The 17322-nt window shown below is 36.1% G+C and overlaps 1 protein-coding gene across 2 annotated transcripts; it reads right to left on the reverse strand.

Moving 5' to 3' along the window:
• Nucleotides 1-6926: 6926 nt before the first annotated feature.
• Nucleotides 6927-13936, reverse strand: LOC113751573 (nucleolin 1-like). Of its 2 annotated transcripts, none has more exons than XM_027295627.1 (18): nt 13730-13936; nt 13581-13635; nt 12922-13097; nt 12746-12820; nt 12534-12665; nt 12001-12444; nt 11187-11246; nt 11021-11104; nt 10841-10936; nt 10650-10751; nt 10184-10264; nt 10019-10101; nt 9830-9947; nt 8753-8844; nt 8551-8641; nt 8390-8475; nt 7566-7924; nt 6927-7192 (listed from the first exon to the last, which is right to left on the reverse strand). In XM_027295627.1, the coding sequence occupies exons 1-18, from the start codon at nt 13760-13762 to the stop codon at nt 7167-7169; spliced, it is 2193 nt and encodes a 730-aa protein (XP_027151428.1). In that variant the 5' UTR covers nt 13763-13936; the 3' UTR covers nt 6927-7166. The 2 variants fall into 2 exon arrangements, with proteins under 2 accessions (XP_027151428.1, XP_027151427.1); XM_027295626.1 differs by having other exon boundaries at nt 11187-11249.
• Nucleotides 13937-17322: the final 3386 nt, after the last annotated feature.

Here is a 17322-nt window from a genome sequence, read left to right on the forward strand (position 1 = left end):
TTTTTTCTTTTTTTTTCTTTCTTTCTTTTTTCTTTTCCTTCCTCCCTTCCCCTTCCCCCTCAAAAACTCCCGTGCCCGCAGTTTCTCCGGCCAGCCCTTATGCATCCCCGGTTCCTTCTCCATCTCCAAAGATTCCTCCGACAATACCTGCGGCTTCTCCCAAAACCAGCTCGCCTGCTTCCCCCAAAACCAGCCCGTCTGCTTCTCCGGTACAGTCTCCGGCGGCGAGCGCTTCACTTTCTCCAGCACCCACTCCGTCGTCCAATGCGTCTGCTCAGGTCCCATCTCCTTCTCCGTCGACTGAATCCCTGGTGAATGCTCTGGCAGTGTCACCTCCGTCGGTGCCAGTGTTCCTTCCACTTCTGCGACACGGGTAGAGTCGCCGGCAATGTTCCCTTCGAGCAGCAGCCCGGCAAGTCGCTCATCGGCTGGGATGAGTTTGGCACCGGAAACTTCGCAAGGCCCAGTTGCTGATGAATCAAGTGCGACCTCCATTCATTGGGGGCCTAATTGTTCTTGCTGGGTACCGGAAGAGGTGATCGGCGCCGGTATCGACGGCGGAGGTGGTGGCTGGCGACGAAGGTGGTGGTAGGTTGGGGTGGGGAAGGAAGAAGGAAAAAGGGGAAGGGAATTTTTTTTTTTTTGTGTTTTAGGTATTTTGAAGTGTGTAGGTAAAAAACTTTGAGAAGTTTTTTTAGATTGATGTAATTAAAGTTGGTAAAAAACTAGTATAAAACAAACTTGAGTAAAAACTCAACTTCCAAATAGGCCCTAAGTTCTTCAACAATGAATCATTCAAAAATGTCACTGATAAGGTGGCAGTTGCTGCTCTTGAAAGTTGCAATGAACTACTTTCACTTGCATGGATCTATCTCAATAATTCTCTCACCACAGGTGCAAACTTCCAATTGTTAGACGCTTTTGATGATCTGAGAACATAGCTGAGTGCTGCAGAAACTTATCATCAAACATGCATTAATGGGTTTGATGATGGAATATTGAACAACGTGGATGATGATGAGGTGCCAAAGTGGTTATCGTCCAAGGACAGGAAGTTGGTGCAAGCAAAAAGTTCAAACATAAAGCCAGATGCTATTGTGGCAACTGATGGCTCTGGAAAACACAAGAGAATTTGATACGAGCAGTAGGACCATCATTAACACGTGTCAAGATGCTTGAGAGCCTTTTCAACCCAATCCATGATATTCAAAACTCCATTAAAATACATGAAGTCGTGGAGGCGATGGAGCGCCAGCTATGTGATCTTCCGGTTTTTTATTTCTTTTGTTTTGTTTGATTTTTTCTTGTTTAGTTAGTTAGTTAGTCATTATTATGAATAAATATGGCCAGCTATGTGAGTTATTTGAGCTATTTAAAAGTAGTTAGGGAAATAAGTGACTAAATCCTTGTCCATATTAGATTAGTCTTAGTAGTTTAGATTTTAAATATAAATAGGTTTCTTCTATTCCATTGTAAGACAATTATGAGATGAATAAAAATTGAGAGTTTCTCTTTTCTTGTTCCTTGAGAACGTCCCTTGAAACAAAGTAAGTCGAATCTCCTTTGTTCAAGTTTTGATCTATCAATTCAAGATCATGTTGAATTGTAGCGCCATTCTACCAATACATCTTGGTTCACAATCTTGTTGAGTTGTGGGTCACGATTAAATTCAAGGTTCACAATTTCGTGGATTAGAGGGGTCGAGATTGTTCCATCTTTGTATCCATAACTTGGTCAAGTTAGATTCCGCTGCCTGTGCAATTCGTTTCTTCGAGAGCGAGAGTTTGGAGAATTGAGTTCGCATCAGTTGATATCAGAGTTTCGACTTTTGATCCAAGTTAATATCCTTTTTCTTTTCTTGTTTTACTCTTTATTCTTCTACCAAATCCTACCCAATTCAAAAAAAAAAAGAGAAAAACTTGTCACCTTAGGGTTTGAAATTCCACCGCTAATTCTTTATTTTCTCATTGAGTCTCCAATCGTGTCTTGTTTTGTGTTGCATTTTGTTTCGTTTTTTGTCAAATTTTATTCATAGAAACTTGTATTGAATCGTCAAAAAAAAAATGATACTATTCACGTACTATAGTGATTATTGTTCATCACTACTATATGATTACTGTTTATCGTACTGTAGCATTACTGTTCATCCGAGTTACTGTTCACCCGAATAAAAAAAATTTCAGATTATATTTTTGTGTTTACTTCTTTGTTTTTGGTATCCATCCATGGTTAAGTGGTAGAAGAGCCATTAGGGTTTCCAATTTCTAATCCACTTAGAATTAGTAAGTCCGTCACTTTCCTTTTCCCGTAATGCGCAACTTTCCTTTGCTGTCCAATTCGTAACATCTTTGGGGGTCCATTAAAATTATTATTCTCAATCCTTAATTACGTGAAAAAAAGGGTAATTTTCAGAAATTCTAGCTATACGGAAATCTACCCAACCGCAAGTTTCTTTTGATCAAATCTCGATTCGAGAACAAATCACTTTCAATAAGAAAGGAATGATACAAGCAGTAGGACCATCACTAACTCATATCAAGATGCTTGAGAGTCTTTTCAACCCAATCCATGATATTCAATACTCCACTCCATTAGAATACATGAAATCGTGAAGGCGATGAAGCACCAGCTATGTGATTTTGGATTTTTGATTTCTTTTATTTTGCTTGATTTTTTTTTTTTTAGTTGGTTAGTTAGTTATTATTATGAATAAATATAGCCAACTATGTGAACTATTTGAACCATTTAAAAGTAGTTAGAAAAATAAGTGACTAAATCCTTGTCCAAATTGGATTAATCTTAGTAGTTTAGATTTTAGATATAAATAGGTCTCTTCTATTCCATTGTAAAACAATTATGAGATGAATAAAAATTGAGAATTTTCTCTTTTCTTGTTCCTTGAGAACGTCCCTTGATACAAAGTGAGTCGAATCTCCTTTGTTCAAGTTTTGGCTTATCAATTCAAGATCATATTGAATTGTGGCGTCATTCTAACAATATATCTTGATTCACTCTCTTGTTGAGTTATGAGTCATGATTAAATTCAAGATTCGCAATTTCGTGGGTTAGAGGGGTCGAGATTGTTTCATCTTTGTATCCATAATCTGGTTAAAATAGATCATTTCACTGCCTGTGCAATTCGTTTCTTCGAGAGCGAGAGTTTGGAGAATTGAGTTTGCATCACTAATACGAGCAGTAGGACCATTACTAATTCGTGTCAAGATGCTTGAGAGCTTTTTCAACCCAATCCATGATGTTCAAGATTCCATTAAAATACATAAAGTTGTTGAGGCGATGGAGCGGCAGCTATGTGATCTTCAGATTTTTTATTTCTTTTGTTTTTGGTGTAGAAAACGTTGATATGTCTTCCAAAATGACTCCTCATGAGATGGTTCAACTCTAGGTTTAGGCCTAGAAAATGTTGGATGAACCTTTTTATTACCGCTTGTATAAATCAGTTTTAAAGAGGTAGATTGCATGTAACCCCTCCTCTTGAGAGATTCATTCTCACGCTTAAGTTTATGGTTGTGTTCTCTCGATCTTTGTTCCCAATCTTCAAGTTTGGTGTCCGCATTTGAATCACTAGATTCATTCAAAGGTTGTTTCCTTCTAAATTTCTTAGGAGAACTCCTTGAAGTTTCTAGGTTATCAATGCGTTCATGAATCAATTCCAATTTAAGGTCAGTTTTTCTTTGGGATTCAACTAACACGGCATCCAATTTTAAGGCAATTAAGTTGAGCAATGGTCATTTCATTTTCACTTGCCATTTTAAAACTTGCAAGAAAGAGTTAGTATAAAACAGAAAATTTTACCTCACCACTCCGTTACATGTTTCACACCCCTCGTGTATCACTCAAAGTGTTTTGAACACTCTAATGGTCTCACCAATCACTTCTCAATTGCCTTTTTCGAAGAAATCAGAATTTTCTCAAAGAAATTCAATCAAGTTTTCACCAAGTTTTTCACATAAGATGGTGGCGGTTTAAAGGCTGAGATTTGGAAGTGAAATTGACTGAAATAATGCTTTAAAACCATGCTGAAAAATTACCTAAGCTGGCCGCAGAAGTGACTCAAAATTTGGAAACTTTGGACTTTGACTAATGACTGAAATTAGGAAACTAAAAACTACTTGGAAATCAAGACTGATTGGACTCCTTTTGGGACTTATAAACACGAAAATAACTTGTAAAATTACTCAAAGACACGAATTTATAGGGTTGGACAGATTATAGAATGCTACTTAACAAGAACAAGAATGGCAGAAATTTTTGGAGTCTAGAATAACTCTACCCAAATTCGATTCGTGGCTGAATTTTGGAAGTCTAAACAAGATTTCTTGGGTTTGTTTTCACGTGTGCAAGAATTTGGCAAGTCCGAATTGGTAGTTGAGTGTGACTAGGAATTGTTTTCAATCCCAAGTCAACTTGGATTCCCAATTTCAGATTGCTTTCTTGTTCTACTTCAAGAAGGATCCGATTGCGTTGCTCTTTTCTTCTTTTTTTCATGCAAAACAGATTTGTTTTTCTTTCTTTTCCTTCACTTTGGATCAATGCTCAAAGAACAAGATTTGGTCTCAAGTTATGCACAAGATTAGCCGCAACTTTCTTGTTTAAGAAAACAAGAACTAAGGTTTGTTCAAGGTTCAAGATTTGATCAACTTTGATTTCAAGAACCCTAGATTGTCAACCCAAGACTTCAAGATTTATCCAAGAAATTCCAGAAATTCAATCAAGAAACTTCAAGACTTTGGTATAACTTCCAAGAAACAAGAGAACCAGCCACATATGATTCAAGAAACACAAAAATATAATCTGAATTTTATTTTTAATTCGGATGAACAATATCACTACAGTACCATGAATAGTACCCAATTTTATTTTTTTTTTTACTCTCAACGAATTTCAAGACTTGACAAACGAAGCAACAAGACACTACAAAACCAGAAACATGACACGAACAAGAGATAAATTTCGGACAGCCAAGAAAATATGTGGTAGCAAGAAACAACAACAAAAACCCTAATGGAACTACTAAATTAAAAGTGGACAGAATTGAAACAACAAAAACTTACAAAAACACGAACAAGATATACTTGATATCGTCAATCTAGCTCAAATTACCAAGTTAATATAAACTCACCCGAAGGTATGAACTCATATTCTACCAAACCCGGATCTAGACGAAAAAATCAAGTTGATTGCGGAATAACACTTGACCATTCTAAACCCTAAGATTGCGAATCTTGAATTTAATCGTGACCCACAACTCAACAAGATAGTGAACCAAAATGTATTGGTAGAATGGCGCCACAATTCAACATGGTCTTGAATTGATTAGGTAAAACTTGAACAAAGGAGATTCGACTCACTTTGTATCAAGGGACGTTCCCAAGGAACAAGAAAAGAGAAAACTCTCAATTTTTATTCATCTCATAATTGTCTTACAATGGAATAGAAGAGACCTATTTATATCTAAAATCTAAACTATTAAGACTAATCCAATTTGGACAAGAATTTAGTCATACTTTTAAATGGCTCAAATAGCTCACATAGCTGGCCATATTTATTAATAATAATGACTAACTAACCAACTAAACAAGAAAAAATCAAGCAAAACAAAAGAAATCGAAAATCCGAAAATCACATAGCTAGCGCTCCATCGCCTCCACGACTTCATGTATTCTAATCATCATGGATTGGGTTAAAAAAGCTCTCAAGCATCTTGACACGAGTTAGTGATGGTCCTACTGCTCAAGCCACAATTGGTGCTGCCCTTCAGGATGTACCTGATCAAAGCAAGAAGAGGTTCGTGATCTATGTGAAGGAAGGAGTGTATATCCCCAAATGGAATGTCATGATGATCGATTGGAGATGGAATGAATGCAACCATTGTTTCTGGCAACCTCAGCTTTGCGGATGGAACTCCAACATTTTGAACTGCAACTTTTGGTGAGTTTCCTTCCTTGACATAATTGGCTTCTCTAACCATCTTCATTCGCTTTCTTAATTAGGATGTGTTGTCCATTATGTTGAAGTCACTACTCAGTAGAGCTTTCATGCTGAGTATCTCAGTTTACCATGACGAGCTCTGTTCGATGATATAGACTGATATGCTATCAAAATTTGATTCATTTTGGCATTCTGTCATCTCTCTGCGTGTAATATCCGAATGATCCATATCCAAACAGTGAACCCAACCAGTCAATTTACATTAGAGCTATGTGCTGGCTAGCCAATTTAACTTGCATGTCTGGACGTCCGAGGCATATCTACTCCGTGGATTCTAAGTTCTAGATTCTAAATAGAATCCAATTAGCCGTAAGAGGGATCTCACCAGTGATATTACGGGCCCTGCTATTAGTTCCCTACAAATCCATTTTGCTAACAGCTTAACTTTTATATCTGCGCAGGATCAACATCAAACTATATCTTTGTCCTGGGCAATTTTACTATTTAAGTTGTGCCTCTGCACAACATTTTCATTTTGGTATTCAACCAAATATAAGCTCGTGTATATGATTTCAAATCTAGATCCTGGACTTCAACCAAAATATAAGCCGATGTCACTACCATAGCTAATGTTTGATAAATATAGGAATAAAATTACATATTGTCTGTCTTTATACTACAGACATCTCCCAAACGGCAGAGACCTGGGTTTATTCCTTGACAAAACATCTATCAAACGGCCAGAATTATATTGGTCGTCCAAGGCTCAAGAGGAGATAAAAAGCAGCACAAGCAGAGACCCAAAGAACAGGATGGATTCAGAAAGGGTAAGATGGCTATTCATCAGAACCGATCGGAATTGGGAAGCCATCCAAATTTTTTAAGTTTGATTCCAGCTCGTTAAATCCGATAACCGTTTTTCAGGTTAAAAGGAGAGCCGAAGGCCACATTGCATTGGAGAGCAACAACACAGCATACATCAAAGGTGCGGAAATTATTCATTCCACTCTAAACAGGCGTGTGCCCCTAATATGCAGTTTTGAGAATCAAACCAATATCCATCCGATATAGTCATTATATATATGAATCTCTTAACGAAACAAAATAGCAAGTCGAACATTTGTAGGCTGTATGAGCCAGAATTCCACATTACAACTCAAATGCATATAATGTAAAAATTAATAAATATCCATCAAGTGCTTCAAATCCACTTCTTGCTAGTCATCAAACGTTGTCTTCTTCCCTGCGTGTCATAAAAAAGAATGCAGAAAAATTGGATTCATTAGTTGTGACAGTCCAAAACCTGAAGGGCAATAATTATTGCTAATAACACGCAAAAACACTACCACCAGAAAAGGAAATAGCATAAAAGCAACTTCAACAAATCATACATTCACAATAAAACACTAAAACCAGAAAAGGTAGGCAGCATATGAGCAAACCCCACACTCATCCATCATACAACAGCATATCAATGAAATGCAAGTCCCCAAAAATGAAACATCATTGACAACACTGTACAACCTACTAGCCAAGCACACAAGTGCTCCGCTTTTTTTAGTCCAATTAAATACAAGGCATTGCAATGGACGTTATAAATCTCATTGACAACATACCAGTACCAACTGTAGCCATACTAGTTTTGTTAGGAGTTCCACGACCTCTGCCACCACCTCCACGGCCACCACCACCAAAGCGGCCACCACCATTGCCAAAACGGCCGCCACTGTTGCCAAAACGGCCACCACTGTTGCCAAAACGGCCACCACTGTTGCCAAAACGGCCGCCACCTCGCCTGCCACCAAATCTACCTCCTCCATCCCTGCCACCACTTCTCCCACCACCAGCACTATCATGGCCATCACCTCTTGGTCTCGCCTCTTCCACTGTTAGAGTAGACTCTTTAAATTCTGAGTTATCGTATTCCAGAGCTTTGTTAATAGCATCATTGTCTGAAAACCCGATATAAGCAAACCTGTACAAGGAAAAGCTAGTCAATCAGGCATTTTTTTGGGCTTGCCAGGGGAGTCAAATATGCCACAGGATTGCTGAGAGTTCTCAGCTACAAAAGGGAGCTACATACTACATACCAATAAACCCACTCGAACCCAATAAATGATAAAAGCAAGAAGACTTGCACGACATCTCACACAGTTTCATGGCACATATCACATTCTGAAATCAAACAACAGTCACTACTCCTAGCAAATTCCAACTAATTACGGACAAACTAAATAGCAGCCTATCTTCAAGCAAAAGCATAAGGAGCAGCAGCAAAATCAACCCTGAAATACCACACAACCACCCAGCAGCATAAAATTTAATTGCAAAGCAGAAAAAATGCACCACATTATGTGCACATATGCTAGTTAAAACTGAAATAATAATGAGCTAGACTCCACAAAACAAGGCTCCACACAGAAAGTGAAGAAAGACCAACCCTTTCAGTCCATTGTCACCCCTTGGAAGAGATATTCTTGTTATCTCTCCACATGACTCAAAATGCTCCCTCAATGCCCCCTTGATCTGAAACCCATAATAATTAGAATCAGCGCATAAAGAAAAGACAAGGTTAACAAATAAAAAAGTTCATAAACTCACTTCATTTTCATCCACATTACTCTCAAATCCGCGGACGAATATTGTTGGCCCTTGAGATCCAAACCCCTTCTGGAATGAACTTCTGTCGTTGCTAATAATTTAAGGAAGAAAAAATTAATCCACAGAGATTAGTAGTCCTATCAACTGAAACCTATAAGTCAACTTCCAAGAGAATATCAGGGAACAGAAATTAAAGTGATACCCGCTCTGTGGTGTATTGGATCCCCGTTCCCTAGCAATGTCAACCTTCAATCTACGGCCCAAGAAGTCTTGACCATTCAACTCGTTAACGGCCTGTTTATTGATTCAACACAAACGCATAATGATCATCTAAAACAGCAGAATATCACACAAGACAGAATATACATATCCCATATAGATCAGATCTCATGTTTTATTTTAAGTTCCATGCATTTGTTTACGATGCTTATTGCCAATATACAAGCTGATATATATTGAGAAATGAGCAATCAGTAGCCATCTGAATTTTGAATATATTATTAAGAACAAGTAGAAGGCATCCCGTGGGCCAACAAAACAATTTGATCCACCATATCACTGTACAACTCTTCATTCAAAGAAAAGTAACCATTCAGAAAGGTAGAGTTATCATTGGGAAGAATCATTTAGTGTCTTAACTCCATCTCTCAGTCCAATGAGATTCAACAAAGAATCGAGAGAATTTCACTGTACAAACAACATGAATTACTCAGACATGAACAAATCAGTACCACCAGTTGGAAGATTCTTAGCATTCCCTATTCCTCTCATCCCAAGTGCTAGAGGAAACTGCCAACTGATTAACAGCAAATTAGGCAAAACCTAGTACCAGCATACTCGCTTGCAAAAGTACGAGCAGAAGATTAGGTCTCATGAAACAAATGTTGAGTGAGATTCAGGCCCATTAGCAGCTAAACAGATCATCCTACATAACTTTACACGAGACAGATTCTGGTAGGCAAACCCAAAAAGAACAAGTGTTGTCTAATGCAGCTTCCATTATATTTCAGTACCTTATATCTAAAAACTTGCTTTGAATGAGTAAGGGATAAGCTAAAGGATCTGCCATAAATTTACTAAGATACCAGCAAACACAAAATCTATTGATAACGACAACAAATAAATTGATCTGTAAAATCCTAATAAATGCAAGATGATGACGAGTACAATAAGCAAAAGCAAGAAACTAATAAATATAAACTATTTCAAGCCTCAAACTATCATTTTAAAAGTTTCAAAAGCCTCAAATAAAAAGGATAAATTGGTCAAAACATTCCACCTTTTGGGCTGCTTCAGCAGTAGCAAACTCAATATGGCCAAAGCCCTTAAATGAACCATCTGGATGCATGCTAAAACGAATCTCGACAATCTCTCCACAGTCTTTGAAGAAGTTCTCCCTGCATCTGACTAGTGTAAGATGCCTTTCAAATCAAATTCATACAAGAAGTGGAAAGCATCGTATACATACACATCAGCCTGCTCAACCGAGAATGATAGATTCCCAACGAACACTGTGTTGCATGTCTCGGACTGAGTGCCAGGAGTCTTGGGCTACATTTTGATACTTCTTATTTGAGAACTTAAACTGCAAGTAATGCATACAACAAGTACAGTGGAAAAGACTAAAACGTACTTCCTTCCTTTCTGATGACAAACCACCCTTCACAGAATTCTCCTTTTTAGGCAAGGCATCAACCATTTTAACATCAATATCCTGTCAATGATAAAAATATGAAAAATAAATATGTAGATCATAATGTGGTGCTCCTGGATGAAAAGCCAATAATACATAATTGATATTAGGAACAAGTAACTTGCAGGTATTTGTTGGGTAACACCAAAATACCAGCACCTTGCAACTGGTTTTACAAAACAGTAATGCTAGCTTCAATATCACTTAATAATACTCTGCTAGTCAAGTGGCACACGTGAAATTTTTAAGGTATATCTCAATTAACTCGGACTATCTACTTGAAATCAGGAAAAAATGTTGCCTCAAAGAATCAATTCATTCACTCACCAACTAAAAGGCAAATCAAACCATAATAAATAGCATTTTAAGAACCACAAACACAAATATTTAAATTGTAAAATGTTACCTTCTTTTGTGGGGTTTTGGTCGGCTCTTCCTCATCCTCAGAAGTTTCTTCTTCATCTTCGGAAGATGATTCATCTGAGATGCTTATCTTTGGTTGCACAGGCTGCCAAAGTTAAATTCAAGCATTGAACATATAAGTGAAATGTTAAGGTCCCACAAAAGTCAAATGCCATTAATAATATATCTCACTACCTTGTTTGCCTTTGGCGGTTCCTCATCAGAACTTTCCTCTTCACTACTACTTTCTGTTTTCCCGCCTTTAGCACTGGATTTCAGAACACCAGTGGGCTAGAGAACCCCACAAAGAAATCTTTACAAAAGCCAACTGATATGATAAAAGGCAACAAAAATGCATACTTGAAAATTACATACCACAACTTTACTCTTCTTTTTCTGAGGCTCCTCATCTTCACTTTCCTCATCAGATGTGTCTTCCTCACTACTGTCTTTATTCACCTGCACTTGCAAAGCTAAAGTCAAAAATGCATCTCATACCAGTCAAAAAAGTATGTCCTCTTTAAGCATGTGAAGCTATTACCTGCTTGTTTTCAGCAGCAGGGGATGGCCTCTTGGGAGAAACAGCTTTATGTGGTGCTGGCTGCTATTTGATAAAGTAGCAAAACAAGGAAATATCAGGAATTAGAAAACAAGATGTAGAAAGAACCATAATACCTCTCTAAAGAAATATATGTAGTCCACATTTCCAACAAACACCACCACTTGTTCACAGCCATACCTAAGCTTCACAATAAGTTGAAACTTAAGCTCATCATGTTCTCACATAGAAGTATCAATTTCAAGAGAAAAAACTGTACAAGGACAGACAAAATCTAAACGTACAGTTATCAAACAAAACAGACAAAAACTCATAAAACAGTATCTGACAAACAATACAGAATCTGATCTGCTCAATGGTTAATTACTTTTAACAGCAATGGGAAGATTTTTGGCAGCGTTGGGCAAATTAGGAGGCAACCTACAAGACCTGTTCTGCAATTTATACACGCTCCAAAAAAATTTTTGAAGATATCAACTAAAATTGTGTGCACATGTTATAGGGTTCATATAAGCAAAGATGTTTCAAGATGCGCATTGAGAGTTTCTCTTCAGAACCATCACAAAAAAGCTTTTTCAGCCTAAGCTTAAGCAAAAGAATACAGTTTCTAGCTAATGGGGCGGAAGGACAAATTAAATTAGTGGAAAAAAAATCCAAACATGCCCTCAATTCTCTGTTCACTCATTTTTCTACAATACCTAGACACCATTGATGTCTTTGTACCAAATTATGCAAGGAATGAAAGACAACTACACAATTGCACACAGCCCCAACATTGCTGAATTGAAAATCTCACCAGCTTGATGTCTGAGTCCGAATCTGAATCACTTGTTTCATCATCTGAATCAGATTCATCAGGAGACTCAACTTTCTTTTTGGAAGCACCCGCAGGCTGGGCCTTAACGGCAGCTGGTTTCTTAGTTGCAGGAACATCATCATCAGAGCTGCTGCTATCCTCCAAAACCTGTTTCTTTACAACTGTGGCAGGTGTCTTAACTGCCCCAGCAGATGGTTTCTCATCCTCTGAAGTGCTACTGTCATCCTCCGAATCAGAATCATCTTTCTTGTTGGCAGCTTTAACTGGTCCATTCTTGGCAGGTAACTTTTTAGTAGGACCAGTATCCTCATCTGAATCACTACTTTCATCGTCAGACTCTGATTCACTGGAGGACTCCTGTTTCTTCTTGTTAGGTGCTGCAGGGGCATTTTTAGCTGCACCTAAAGCCTTGGTTTTAGGAACCTGCTTAAACAACCCAAGTACCACAATAAGAGCACATAAAGATTAGTCTCTAGAACTGGTAATAGCACAAACATGAGTAAGATAATTACCTCATCTTCGTCAGAATCGCTATCATCTGATGAGTCTGAATCAATGGACTGCTTTCCTTTCTTTGCTGTGCCATTCTTGGTGGCAGACAAAGGTGGTTCCTTCTCAGTTGCAGCTGCTTTAGCGGGACGCTCCTGGAAGCAACCATACAATGAGATGATAAGAGAGAAGCAAAGTACCTTCCACTAAGAAAGTAATAGGAAGCAACACTCACTTCATCAGAAGATTCGTCTTCACTACTTGAATCTTTTACATCCACTTTGGCAGGAATTCCACGTTTAGTAGCCGCCTGCACATCAATTTCAGGTCACAACACAAAGGATATGGCTTTCAAATTCTCTAATGTCAAGAAAAAAACTTTTTAAATCCTATGGATGAGGGAGTAAGAACCTTTTTGAGATCTTCCTCTTCAGATGAAGTAGATTCATCATCAGAAGAAACCACCTTCTTCTTCTCAGTCTTGACCTCAATCTTCTTCTTTTCTATAGCCTCCTGTATCCCAGCTCCTTTCTTCTGTTTCTTCACGACAACTTCCTTTTCAATCAACTCCTCGGCCTCTCTCTTACCTATATAATAACATAAACATTTTAAGCCAAATACACAGGAAATCCCTTTTTTGTCCCGGGAAGAGGAAGGAAAGACCAATCCACATAATGGCAGTTTACGAACTTAGCAGTGAACATCCAAAAAATTCAAATAACATTAAACACTGAAAGCACCGAAAAACAAACACAAACTACCCACGAATCTGAAAGACTAAAAATTGTGAAATGAATTAAAACGTGTTTCGTGGGAATCGGCAGTCCATGAGCTCACCACAGACACACACACAACAAAATTAAACATTGAAACATAAATAAAGAAGCACCATCAAAATGATAAACATTGAAACCAACAAAAAAGCGCGCGCACACACACGATTACATACTAAAACATCAATTGACAAATAACCCATCTTAAAATTAAACAAAAGCAAAAAAATATTGAACCTTCGTTCAATTGTTTCACTGGGCCTGTTGAAAAATAGGAAAAAAATTAAAAATTAGAACCTTTCTTCAATTGTTTCCCCGGGGTTGTTGCGCCAGCAGCAGGAGCAGCATCAACCTACAAAATTAAAAACCCACAAAACATATACTTAGATCGAGATCAGAGCAACCAGTACGCATGAATAAGCATTTACACCAAAAAAGAAGCTTACTTTTGGAGTCGATTTCTTGGAGGATTTACCCATTTTACAATAACAAAAAAGAAGAAGCGAACTTGGAAAAAAAAAACCAGAGAGAGAGAGGAACTTTTTACGGTATTAGATGAAGAAGCTCAAAAACCCTACGGCTAGGGTTTTAGGAGAAAGAAGAAAGAGAGCAGCGGCTCAGGACGATATTTTGGGTGAGAGGGTAGAGTTTATTTATATATAAATCTTTAATGTTACGGGAGCAATAGGAACTCGTGGCGTATGGTGGCCTCTTTAACAAATTGTGCCGCTATGGGCTTTAGGGTTTACGGCTTCATCTTCAGATGATTTTTATTTTTTCCTTTAAGCAAACTATCACTTTGCTCCTTTATCTTTAGGGATAATTTCAGAAACCTCCTCTAAAGTTTTTAACTATTTCTCTAGCCTCCCTCTATGTTTCAAAAATTGCACTAACCTCCCCTAAAGTTAATTATCTTGTAACGTTTAGGCCCAATCAATAATTAATAAGTAATATTAGGAAAGAGAAGATAATATGACTCCATCGTTACCCTTTATTTACTATATTATTTAATTAATTTAATACCAACCTACATAATAAAGAAAAGCTCTAAAATTTACTGTTTATCATTAAATATCAAATCATATATAGTACCAAAAAACAATATATCATTTTATATTGTTTACTTAATATAAAATCTAAATTACTTTTTCAATTACATACTCAAGGCCAAATATGATCAATAACAAATAATTAGAAAATTTGCAACCAAAATATTACAGAGAACAAACTTTAATATCATAAATATTCTTGTCAACATATTAAGATTAGTTGATGAGTTTTTATGGTAATGAAGTTCACTCTTTGTAATATTTTGGTTACATATTTTTTTTTTATTTGTTGTTGATCATATTTGACAATGAGTTTGTAACTAAAAAGAGCAATTTAGATCTTACATTAAATAAAATATTTAGAATGATATACTATTTTTGATATCATATGTAATTTAATCCCTAATGATAAACAGTAAATTCTAATATTTTCTTTTATATTCGAACGAGTATTAGATTAATTAAATAATTTAGTACATGAGGGGCAATGGAATCATATCATTTTCTCTCTCATAATATCACTTTTCAATTGTTGGTTGGACTTAGATGTTACAAGATAATAAATCTCAAATGAGGTTAGTGTAATTTTTAAAATTTAAAGGAAAGCCAGTGAAATAGTCAGAAACCTCCCTTGAGGTTTCTGAAATTATGCCTAATCTTTAAGGTCTTCCCCACTATAATCTCGTCTATCATTGCTTATCAATTTAGTCTCTTACCTCATTACTTTCCCCTAGGGCTGCAAACGAACCGAGCCGCTCGCGAGTCAAGCTCGACTCGAGCTCGAGTTCAAAATATTAAGCTCGTTAGCTCGCGAGCTGGTTTGCGAGCTCGAGTATATAGTATATATATATTTTTTTTTCTTTAATAATAAAATTACATATATATTCTTAATATTTTATTATTTATTAAGAAAAAATATTATTTTATTTATTTTTTAAAAAATAAAAATAATTATTTTTTTATTTTTTTCGAGTTCGAGCTCGAGGTTTAAATTGTTAGCTCGTCGAGCTCAAGCTCGAGTTCGAGTTCAATAAAACTAAATCAAGGCTCGACTCGATTAGGCCAAAATTCGACTCAACTCAACTCGTTTGCAGCTCTACTTTCCCCTATGTAAACCATATTTATTGATAATATACTTACCCTATATAATAGGAGAGTCATCTATCTTTTGGTCTAAATTATTCATGTCACTTAATGTTATATCAAAAATATCCTTTACCGTTAATTTTTATTTCTCAAACTATTTAAATCCCATTGTTTTTCTCTATCATGAGTTTAGATACAATGACTCACATCTCCTCTTTTTCTCTAATCTCTATCATGATTTTAAATGCAATAACTTCCTCGACAAGGAAAAAAAGAAGAAGAAGTACTTATAGATTTTTGAAATAAGCGTATAAATGTTCTAACATGATTTTATATATAATATCTGATTGTTAAAGATATACTAATTAATTAGTTATACATATTTGGAATAATCATACACTTAGGGTGCATCTAAAGCATTAGTTTGTCTTTCTTTCTATATATAAAGTATGAGGAAGGGGTTTGGTGCTAAAATTTTATGTCATCTTTTTGTTTTCCAATATTAATCTCATAAAGCCAAGATTACTAAAGGTGACTACTTAAAATTTGATGACTCCAACAATTTCCACTTCCAATAACTTCTATTTTTTTCTTTTTGTTTGATTGTCAAAAGAAATCATAACTTTGTTTGTAATAACTTCTAGTGGTTTTCATAAAACCAACTTAACCCATAGGGTGCCCTTCCCACAAGTCTTCCAAAAAGGATTCAAGTGTTTCTAAGATTAGATAACCTTAGTTTTCCTACACTTAGACCTTATAGACCTTATGTTGTAAAGAAGTAGTACTCCTTGTTTATATTTTACAATTATGACTTTGTATTGGAGGTCAGATTTTTGTCCCTCTCCTAATCGTTTATTCTATTTTTAATAGAAACTAGGGTACCCTCCCTCATGTAACCGGTTTGCAAAAAAAAAAAGAAGGTGATATTGGTGAATTTTAGGAGTTCTTATAAATTATTCTAAGTTGTTTTAACTTTTTAGTTGTAACATGGACCTGTGGCATGGGAACCATGATAGTTATTTTATGCAATTTTATTTTCTAATCATGCAATAGTGATTTGTTAATAAATTTCATGATTTTATGCAATATATTTTGACTAATTGTATGTCAAAAAAGTATATTGACATTCATTCGAGTTGGATTGCAAATTGTCTAGAATACTATTGCAAAAATTGAGAACGATTAGAGGTTATTACATTTTTTTCTCTTTAAATGTTTACTAGAAAAAGAAACCTTGGTTAAATTTATTTTTAAAGATTTTATTTGGGGTCTATTTAGGATACAAAAAATTATTTTTCCATTGTAAAGAATTTTGGATGAATTTTAGGAATTTGTTTAATATTTTTGTCCAAATTGATGCCATGAAAGCCATTAAAGAGCCTGTCAATTTGTTTAGTTCTTCTTAATTTTCACATATTGTCTAAGTTCTTATAAGTTAATGCACCTCATTGGCTTACCATTCAAATTGACTAAGACTTTTAAAGATAATGAAGCAAATTAACCATTTTCCCTTTTTCTAACCACTTTTCTTTAGAAAAATTTTAAAAATAAATTGGACTATAGTTTAAGTGTATACTAGTTTTAGAACTTTTAACAAGTCAAATCGAACTGAATACTTAGTGTTCAAACTCTGTTCATATAATATATGAACAGAGTTCAACTTTGGCTCGGACATTAACAAATTATAAATATTGTTCGAATTCAATTTGTTTATTTGTATAAATATTCGAATTCAAACTCAAACTTGAGCTGAGCTTGTGGATTTTTCTATCTCTTTGGGTCCAAAAAACTCCATGGTCAATAAGGAGGGGCTCCCAATTCTTGAGGTGGAGGGGCTAGATACATCCGTAGAACGAGTATCTTACACAGTAGCTAGATATCATTCTCTATCAGCCTCAAGTCAC

Source organism: Coffea eugenioides, chromosome 11 (assembly GCF_003713205.1).
Source record: "Coffea eugenioides isolate CCC68of chromosome 11, Ceug_1.0, whole genome shotgun sequence".
NCBI lineage: Eukaryota > Viridiplantae > Streptophyta > Magnoliopsida > Gentianales > Rubiaceae > Coffea > Coffea eugenioides.